Raw genomic sequence first — 11,046 nt, 5'->3', positions numbered from 1 at the left:
GATGCTTCTTTGTTTGTATTTTTTTATTTGAATTTAGGAATCTAATACTATTTTTATTCTCTAAGTCATGACCCTCACTTCAATTTAAAGCGTTTTAAGTGAGAATTGAATTTATTACTTTTAAGTTTTTAGGGTTGACTCTTGTTATTTATTTGCAATTAATATGTTCAAATATGATTATTATAGTATTATTAAGATCACAATCCCCTCTTTTAATTTGCCTCATTTAGTCTTTCAAAACTATTTTCCCTTTCAAAACTATTTTCCCCTTTTTTGTTATGAATTATTTATTGTGTTCTTACTATAGATTTACATGCCGAGATCTGTTCAAACTTCAAAGTGACCACCAAATGAATGAATATGAAGTCTAAAATTTATGTCCGTCTATTAAAATCTCTCCCAGTCTCTCATTTAAAGGATTAGGTCATCCAGGGTTCATAGATTTAGAGTTTAGATGAGAAAAGGCCTTTCGGAGTTGAGAACTCTTTAGATGTGGCAATTTTTACTTAAAATTTAACCATCTCTATTATATATTTTTTTAATTATCAAATCATTCAATAACCAAAATATTAAATATTCTTACTTTGTTCTTATAAAATTTAAATAAAAAAAATATTCTACTAATTCAAGCAATTAAAAACTTGAATAACATAATTTTTTTTTTTATCAAAAATTAAACAAAAGCAGTTTGAAATTATTGACAGTTGAATATAGGTTAATGTTATGTCTGGTTTCATTAATTAACCATATTAATTCCATTAGAAAAAGGACAATTTTAGGGTCACAACCCTATACAATTCACTTGGATCGATATTCTATCATAACTCAAAAATATTTGATTTGTACTATATATAATTTTGATATATTTGAATTTTTTTTATAAAGTATATAAAGAACGAACATTTTGTTCAGTATAAAAAAATTACAAAAAAATTATTTTAAATTTAATAAAATTATAAATATATATAAAATTATATTAGGATTTCGTTTTCTTTCTTCTAACGACATAATTTTAATTAAATCTATCATTTATTTTCTTATATCATTCGAAATTTAAAAAAAAACTGAACTTATGAGATTTAGATAGTTGAGTTCATATAACTCATTTAAAATAAATCATCTATATATCAATTCAATTTAATATTTTTCTCTTAGATTATTTTTTAAAATCAATCATAAATAAATGTTCTTATACATGTTTTGCTTTAATTATTTGTAGTTTGATTAAAAATAATGTAAAATTTTGTTTTTATAAGATACATAATTATTCTAAGAGAATCCGATAAACTATTTACTTGATAAAAAAAATTATAACGTGGACAAGGAAAATAAAGATTCTATTTTCCTATTTAAAATCCAAAATCCAACATTCTAACAATGGTGCAATATATACTAATGTTACAAACTTTAAAATGAAATATTTTTCATTAACCATTCAATAAATTCTTCACTAGTCATGGAATTTTGCTGCATCAAATTAAAGTGATATATTTGTTGATCTGTTACTGGTTCCGGATGAATGTAAGTTATGTAACCTTCCTTGTTTATTTTCCTTGTTTATTGATGAAAACGGAGAGACTGAAGATGAAGATATCAATCTCGCGGGAGGGAGTTGTAGTACTTGAGCGCGATATAGTCTATACTCCATAATTTTGAGAGTTTCGAAAGATATTTTAGTTGTTTAAAATAATCTCGCTTAATCTTGCATAGAACATGATCATGATCGTCCTTACCCAGTACAGAGAATTCATGCATAATCCAAAAGATTTATGTTAACATTTTGAGGATCTCTATCTCTACAATTTCGGAAGCCACATCCTCGTGTTCAACCCTGAATGTGTATGTTTTCTTTTAGCCTACAACATTTGTGGCGTGAACAAATATATCCTGGATTCTTGTGGGGGCAGCCTCCGCGTGCCAAATTTTGACGCTAGCTCGTATATTAATCTTCTTATGTTCGTTGGGGCTTAGTTTAGTTAGTGTGGAAAACATAAAATTATGATTTTCTTCTTGACTTTACGAGAATTTTGATCGAGTTATCGACATTATATTTATTGCGCCAATAACGTTCATGCTCTAGACGTCAGAATATATTCCATGACGACAATACCCGTACATTTCCATGTCTAGAACGACATCCACAACCAACCGTTGATTTTTTTCCAATAGATATTGCGTGATCAAATCCAAGTCGCTTGGATTGAGAAATAGATCATTGATGTTGTTGCTCATTGTCATTTCATTAATGATGAATGATAGTTGAACTTAACTATTTTTGTGTAGGTGAAAGAGAGTTGTTGAAGAATTGATAAGTTGATTGTGTTGAGATGGAATGTCTCATATATATATATATATATATATAATAATAATAATAATAATAATAATAATAATAATAATAATAATAATAATAATAATGTTTAATTTCAAAGTGTTCGGGGATTGCGTAATTTGAATATATATGAAAATAAATTGATACTTTGGTCGGATTGTGGTTTTCCCGCCACAAACTTAAAACGGTTAAAAATAAAATAAAAAATACTGTAGGTATATTTCGAACTTGCAACGTAACAAAAATAAGTAGAACCAATTTTGGTTAATTTAAATATATACGTGAGAATAAATGAATATTTAGATTAAATTATTGGTTGACCGTTCATAAACTTAAAACGGTTAAAAATAAAATAAAAAATATTATATGTATTTTTAAGGTTTAGGGTGGTAAGAATTTAAATAAAACAATACAATTGTTTTTTATTACTTATTACTGCCAGTATATGACTATGTGTCCCATTATTTTTTATAATAATAATAACAATTTATTTAATAGTCAATATTTAGTTTGATAAATTGTATTTTTTTTATACATTAACTTTTTATTTTCTTACATTTTAAGTAATTTTGTAAAATAATTATTTAAAATATACAATAATTGCATATATTTTTATTTTTAATGTAAATTTTTAAATAATTTAACGATCAAATTTAATTAATGACATAAATTTTTATTTATTTATAAATATTATATAAATAATAAGTTAAAGACTTTTGAAACCGTTAAGACAAAAATTATTTGGTATAACTAGGGATGGTAATGGGTACCCGTATACTCGATACCCATGGGTACCCAATGGTCGGATTCGGATATTTTAAATCGAGTTCGGGGACTGAAAATAATTACCCGATCGGGTTCGGGTTCAGGGATGGGGAGTATGTAAAACCCAAACCCGATATCCAATATCCGAAATATTATTATATATATTAAAAATTAAATTGATTTTTCAAATTTCAAATAATATCATCATTATAAATTTACATTAAATATATTAATTAATTAGTTATACCAACACATAACCACCCACTCCCCACGCCATAATTAATTTAATTTATATTTCACATGACTCTTAATCTTCCTTTATTTAATAACAAAAATTTTCCCTCTTTATTCATTTTTTATTTTCAAGATTAACATCTCTCTATCTCTATTTTGTTTCAGCATTTTCTTTAATTTTGGTTGAATTTCTCTCTAATTCTGGTTGAAGTTCATGTATGTATATTGTTCACTTCTACAATATAACTATACAAGTAAGTAATACTTTCATATGAATTTTTAATATTTAGTATTTAGTATATTTAGAAAATAATAAATAAAAATTCATATTTTAATTGGGTAATAGAGTACCCGTCGGGTATTGTGTACCCGGTGAATTAGGGATGGGGATACAAATAGATATACCCATCGGGTTTGAGGTCGGGGATGAATAATAAAATAAAAATCGAGTTCGGGGATTAGTATTTCACTACCCGACAGATAAGATACCCGTTGTCATCCTTATGTGTAACTTTAACACCATGAGCTCCATTTTACAAAAATGGAACGTTTATAAATTGTGGTCTAATATATTTTTGTTAAAATTCCTTCTAACTTTAATTTTTAGATATATGATAAAATTGAACTATGATTGTCGATTTACTATAACACTTGAGTGATATGAGCTGCAAATTATTACTACAATGGTCCACAACCGGCGGCCAGCCAGTAAATATGAACCCAGAACCTATTAAATAGTAGAGAAATGATTGAGTCGGATTATTAGTAAGAGATTGTTCGATTGGTTATTTAAATAAACCTTTGGAGATTGTTTGAATTGTTATTTTTTTAAATAGCAGATAGTCAGTACATTTATGAATATTGATATAAAAAATCGTGAAAAAAAATATGATAGCATATTTAATTTTATTTTTAACTGTTTAAGTTTCTGGACGGGTCAACTCATAATCCGACCCAAATATTTATTTACTCTCATATATATATATATATTCAAATTAACAACTCTCGACCTGACAATCTGAAAACTTTAAAAATTAAGCATCATTTTATATATATATATATATATATTAATTAGTTAAAAAATTGAACTTATATGTTAAAAATGTCTCGCGTTCATCAAATTTGGTGTTAAATTTAAAATATAAAATCTTATTAATATATTTGATTAAAACGTTATAATTTTTTTTATTATGTGGCAAGTTCGAAACATACCTATAATATTTTTAATTTTATTTTTATTTTTAATCGTTTTAAGTTTATTGGCAGGTCAATCTGCAATTCAACCTAATTATTCATTTACTCCCACATATATATCCAAATTAACCACAACTTCCGACCCGACAATCCAGACACTTTGAAAATTAAACATTATTATATATAGAATATTGATAATATTGATTTGGAGTGATTTTAAGAATATATTTTTTATTTATTTATTTATAAAGATTTAAAGAAATTAATATATAATAATTAAATAATTTTTTAAAATAAAATATAAGATATTGAATTAATTGAGTGATGCGCTCCATGATAGGACGGAATGAAACGATATTTTGATTTTGATTGGATTTAAAAAGAAACCAAACAAATAAGGTCAAAGTTTATTTAAAAAATATTGACGGTCGTAAAAAATTTAAAAAATATTAATATATTTTTATTTTAAATAAAAAATATTTTAAGATAAAAAGAAAAATTTTACAAACTTACCATAATAATGACCTAATTTTTAAAATCACCCAGTTAGGCCGTTTGATGAAGAGTTTTTGGGATAAAACTCAGTTTTTATCTTAAAACCCAAACATTTTATCAACCATCAAATCAAATAATTTTATCATTTAAATACCAAAACTACCCTCTAATTTTATCTTCTCTCTCTAAACCATCATTCTCTCACCTACACCATATCTTAAGTCAAATGGCAAATTAGTCTTTAAATTTTAAAAACCAGTTTTTTTCCTACTTTTTATCAAACAAGGGTTTTTTAGATAAAACCCAGACAAAACCCAAAAAATCACTTCCTCAAACAAGGCCTTAATGTTTGAAAAAATGACTTTTTCGGTATGTACAAAGTCCAAAATATCTTTTCGCGTCAAGCGGAACACCATTCATGTGACGCAAAAAGGTGACCTGATAATGTTTGCAAAAATGATATTGTAGTGCAGTCGCGTAACGCGATGGGTGCTGTTGCATAACGCGAGGGTGCTGTTGCGTAACGGCGAGGGGGCTTTGCGTAACGCGAAGGGTGCTGTCGCGTAACACGAGAGGACTTCGTAACACGAAAATATATTTTTGTACAAAATGATCATTTTTACCAACTTTATCCAACCTCAGTTATTTCCCAAAAAAAGATTCATTATTAGAGTCATCTCTCGTCAAATTTCCCGATAAACAAAGTTTTATATTTAAGTTTAGTTTGACTTTTAAGTGTAAAATTGCACTTTTATATTTTTTATTTAATTTAAGAAAAAAATGACCAACCATCATAAAAGATAGAGTCCTCATATATAAATGTAAAACCTTCTCTTTTGAGAGGATAAATTATATGTTCTTTTAGAAGAATAGATTCATATAAAATGAAAAAGATGAAATTAAATAAGACAGTACTGTATTAAAAGGATTGAGAGGAAATGATAATATATATAATATTAACATAAGATTTTACAATGAATAAGCGCATTTAAGACCAAACACAATTTTGCATTCTTTACACTGAAAACCAATTTTAAATGCGAAACAATTTTCATGGCAACGATTACACACTAATTCATTGGAAATCATAATATAGGTTAGGGGATGTAGGTGATGTGGAGAATCGTATAGTCCTCCAAACTTAATAGGATATGGCAATAGACCGAACAACTCTCTCACACAATTAGCCCCAACACACTGGTCACATTCAAAACAATGGTAGATCCATTTTTTTGAATTTACACTCCCCTCCCAAAACTCACAATGGTATTCTCCTGCACCTTGATTATCATTACTAGTGGAAAAATGATTGAATGTGTCAATTTGAATCCATGTTTTTCGTACAAGTGTGTAATTTTTCGTGGCAATATCAAACATTTGGTGTGAATGCTAAAATGACAAGCATCACAACCAAATGAGAAGGAGGATGAACATGGTGAGATGGTAGAACTATAGTTGCAAGTCTTACAATTACACTCTTCTTCTAAATTGCTATTACGACATGAGATGCACCCTCCGATGGATCTCCCATACTTAAGAAGGAGAGGGTGATCGTGAGTCTCGTGATTGACGAGTCTAGGAAGTGTAGCGCATCTAACGTCCAAGTAGTATCCTTCGCATTCATTGCATTTGTAGGCAAACCCATTCCCTATCCACCGACAACCTTTGCATCTTGATAGATTATGGAAATAATCTTTATGCAAATTTACAAACTTTAACTATATTAATACAAGTAGAAGTGACTATGAAGTCTGCAATGGATGCATGCTTCCTCTATTGAATGATGCACCCTTTTATAGTTGCAACATGTCGACATACAATTTCGTTTTACACAAATGGTGTGCTAAATTGCCGCGTGAGTTAAAGCACCCTACTCACACAGACACAAGACACACACTAATCCTACAAGCACTAATCCTACAAGAAAAGATGGATGAATGCTTTGGCTTCTTTAGATGTGATAGATTATGGAAATAATCTTTATATTAGGCATATAAAATAATATCATAGATTATGGAAATAATCTTTATATTATGAATATAAAATAATATCGTTATTATATTATTAGTTTCCTTATTAATCTTTTATAATGTATATATATTGGATATTTCCCTAATGTAAAGATCAAGAAGATTAAACAAGATTCTCCCTATTCTTTCATGGTATCAGAGCCCTAGGTTCTCTTTTCTTTCTTTTCTAAACTCAGCTTCCGCTTCTTTTCTCTAAACCTAACTTCCGTTTCTTTTCTTTTCTCTTCTTCATCTATGGCCGAAAACAAGGTTCATCCAGCCACCATTGTTTCCAACATCAAGGCGTGCATCCCTATCACCCTTGATTATGAAGGAAAACAATACAACAGCTGGTCCACTCTTTTTCAACTTCATTGCCGTGCTAATATGGTGATCAACCATATTCAACCTCTAACAGTTAATCCTTCGGTCGCGGTTCCCGCTCCGACGGAAGCCGAAAAGGCTTTAACACAGAGACTTGATGACATTGTTCGTCAATGGATTTACGGGACCATTTCTAATGATCTCCTAAATTCCATTCTCGATCCTGATGACTCGGTAGTTGATGCTTGGAACAGATTACAGCAATTTTTTCTTAACAACAAATCTGCAAGAGCTTTGCAATTTGATGCGCAATTTACAAACACCAAGCTTGCTCATTTTGATGGTGTTAAGTCTTATTGCGCTCAGCTAAAAACTCTAGCTGATAATTTGAGGAATGTTGGAGATAAAGTCTCTGACAATCGAATGGCTCTACAACTTTTGAAAGGCCTCTCGGAGGAATATAAGCCCTTTCGAACGTCTGTTCGTCATCTTAACCCGTTGCCCTCTTTTGATACTCTTCGTTCAATGCTTGAATTAGAAGAACATGAGAATGCTGCTGATCTCTCCATTGAGTCTCATGTAGAGGCTCACATCACGCAATCCCATTTATTGTCCCAAAATAATGCTGATAATTCCTACAATTCTTCTCGGGGTAATAATCAACGTAATGGTGGCAATGGTCGGAAAACCACCAAGGGAAAGGGAAGCTCCGGTAAGGGTAAGGGTGCCTCTGGCAATCAACAGCGTAATGGTGGTGCCTCGCAACAGCAGCAAAACCCGCAGCGTGGTCCTTCCGCCTCGCACCAGCAGAAGACCCAAGCAGGATGGATGTATCCTCCACCTTGGGCATATTGGCAGCAAGGCCCTTGGGCTCTTCCTCCCTGCCCATATCCATCACAGGCACCAGGCCCATCTCCTTGGTCCGCCACGAAGCCCAGTCAGCCTGCACATCAGACCGGTATCCTCGGGCCACAACCACCTCAGGCTTACTATACGTCAGGCCCATCGTCTCAAGGTTAAATGCCAACCAATATTGATCAAGCAATGCACACAATGACATTGTCTGATCCAAACTACTATATGGATACGGGTGCTACCTCTCACATGACAAATTCTCAAGGTAATTTATCGTCATATTCTCCCTTGATCAATAGTCATAATAATTCAATTATTGTTGGTGATGGTAGCAAAATTCCAATTCATGGTTATGGTCACAAATATCTACACCAAAACACACTTCAACTAAAAAATGTCCTTCATGTTCCAAAACTAGTCAAAAATCTCATCTCCGTTAGGAAATTCTCTATTGATAATAATATTTCCATTGAGTTTGATCCTTTTGGGTTTACTGTGAAGGACTTGCAGACGGGGAGCAAACGAGTGAGATGTAATAGTAGTGGCAATCTCTACCCTTTTCTCACAGATCGTCAAGTCTTCTCTTCTTTCACACCGTCAACTTTTTCAGTTATTTATCCAAATATATGGCATTCTCGTCTCGGTCATCCGGGAAATGCAATTTTAAATTCATTGCGTAGTAGTAATTTCATTCAATGTCCTAAGGCTAAACATGTTTGTCATTCTTGTCCTTTGGGTAAATTAATAAAATTGCCTTTTCCCGATTCTATGTCTCATACTATTATGCCATTTGACATTATACACAGTGATTTGTGGACATCCCCTATTCCTAGTTCTCTCGGCCATAAGTATTATGTTCTCTTTCTTGATAATTACACGAATTTTTTATGGACTTTTCCGATCTCTTCTAAGTCTCAAGTCTATAAGTTATTTATTTGTGTTCGAACATATATTCGTACTCAATTTGAGAGAGAAATTAAGGCATTCCAATGTGACAATGGTACTGAATTTAAAAATGTTCGTTTTGAAAAATTCGGTCACCAACATGGTATGACTTTCCGTCTTTCTTGTCCTTATACCTCTCCTCAAAATGGCAAGGCCGAAAGAAAAATAAAAACAATCAATAATATTGTTCGCACTATTCTCTGTCATGCATCCATGCCACCATCGTTTTGGCATCATGCTCTCGAAATGGCTACCTACCTTCACAACATCTTACCTACAAAGCTTCTTGGTTATAATTCTCCAACTCAGATTTTGTATCAAAAGCATCCTAACTACTCTCATCTTCGAGTTTTTGGGTGTTTATGTTATCCTCTTTTTCCACCATCCAAAATACACAAGCTTGAACCTTGGTCTTCTCCTTGTGTTTTTCTTGGCTATCCGCCCAATCATAGGGGATATAAATGTTTTGATATGTCATATCGAAAAATTATAATAGCCAAACATGTATGGTTCGATGAGTCAGCATTTCCTTTTTCCAAAATTCATACTCCGAAATCTCACACATACGATTTTTTGAGTCATGATTCAGGTGCCCTTAACACCCATCTCTTGCATCAAATTCTCACCACACCCGAGCACCAACACCAACCCACAACCACCCCCCACTATTCTCCTTCTCCCATAACATCCCACACTTACCCTGCAAATGAGTCTTCAAACTCTCCCACTCCTCCTTCTCCCGTAGCATCCCACCCTCACCCTATGGCCACTCGTAGTCGTCATGGAATTGTCAAACCCAATAAAAAATACCAAGACCACTCTCTTCACACTTCTACCTTTGCATCACCCATTCCAAAAAATCCCGTACATGCTCTACGTGACCATAATTGGAAAATTGCTATGCAGGAAGAATATGATGCGCTTATTGACAATGGTACTTGGGCCTTAGTTCCGCGTCCGTCTAATGTAAATATTATTCGTTCGCTTTGGATTTTTTGGCATAAAACAAAATTTGATGGTTCTTTTGAGAGACATAAGGCTCGTCTTGTTGGTGATGGGAAAACTCAAAGAAAAGGGATTGACTGTGATGAAACTTTCAGTCCGGTTGTGAAACCGGCAACTATACGGATGGTTCTTAGCATTGCTTTATCCAAGTCTTGGTCTATTCATCAATTGGATGTGAAGAATGCCTTCTTACATGACAACTTGAATGAAACAGTATACATGTATCAACCTTTGGGGTTTAAAGATCCGGCTCGTACTGATCATGTATGTCTTTTGAGAAAGTCTCTCTATGGTTTGAAACATGCACCCCGCGCTTGGTATCAACGTTTTGCTGATTTTGTTGCATCAATTGGCTTTAATCACAGCAAATTGGATACTTCTTTATTCACTTATCGCCATGATCATGACACTGCTTACATTCTTCTTTATGTTGATGATATTGTGCTCACTGCTTCTTCAGAGTCCCTTCGGAAATATGTCATTTCTCAACTTAGCACTGAATTTGCAATGAAAGATTTGGGTCCTTTGAGTTATTTCTTAGGCATTGCTGTTACCCGACACAAGAATTGTTTGTTCTTGTCTCAAACGAAATATGCTCATGACATTATTAAGAAAGCAGGTATGACAGATTGTAATACAGCTTCCACTCTTGTTGATTCTAAAGGAAAGATGAGCACTCAATCCGGCATTTCTTATGGAGATCCTACCTCTTATCTTCTTTATGTGGGGCGTTACAGTACTTGACATTCACTCGTCCGGACATTTCTTATGCTGTACAACAAGTTTGCTTGTTTATGCATGCTCCACAAGTTGCTCACATGAATGCCTTAAAACGAATCATCCGTTATATCAAGGCACTGCTGATTATGGTTTGCAGTTATACAAATCATC

General features: G+C 32.1%; 1 protein-coding gene across 1 annotated transcript; it reads left to right on the top strand.

Moving 5' to 3' along the window:
- Positions 1-7,281: 7,281 nt before the first annotated feature.
- Positions 7,282-8,370, top strand: LOC124931914. Its single transcript, XM_047472500.1, has one exon. It carries the CDS (start codon positions 7,282-7,284, stop codon positions 8,368-8,370), a length of 1,089 nt encoding a protein of 362 aa, XP_047328456.1.
- Positions 8,371-11,046: the final 2,676 nt, after the last annotated feature.

Source organism: Impatiens glandulifera, chromosome 1, assembly GCF_907164915.1.
Source record: "Impatiens glandulifera chromosome 1, dImpGla2.1, whole genome shotgun sequence".
Classification (NCBI taxonomy): Eukaryota; Viridiplantae; Streptophyta; class Magnoliopsida; order Ericales; family Balsaminaceae; genus Impatiens; species Impatiens glandulifera.
The sequence above is the reverse complement of the archived record's forward strand: the minus strand, read 5'-3'. Positions and strand labels throughout refer to the sequence as shown.

What these genes read in the sequence shown, in the direction of transcription:
- LOC124931914 (XM_047472500.1), top strand. Translation starts at nt 7,282, where the DNA reads ATGGCCGAAAACAAGGTTCATCCAGCCACCATTGTTTCCAACATCAAG.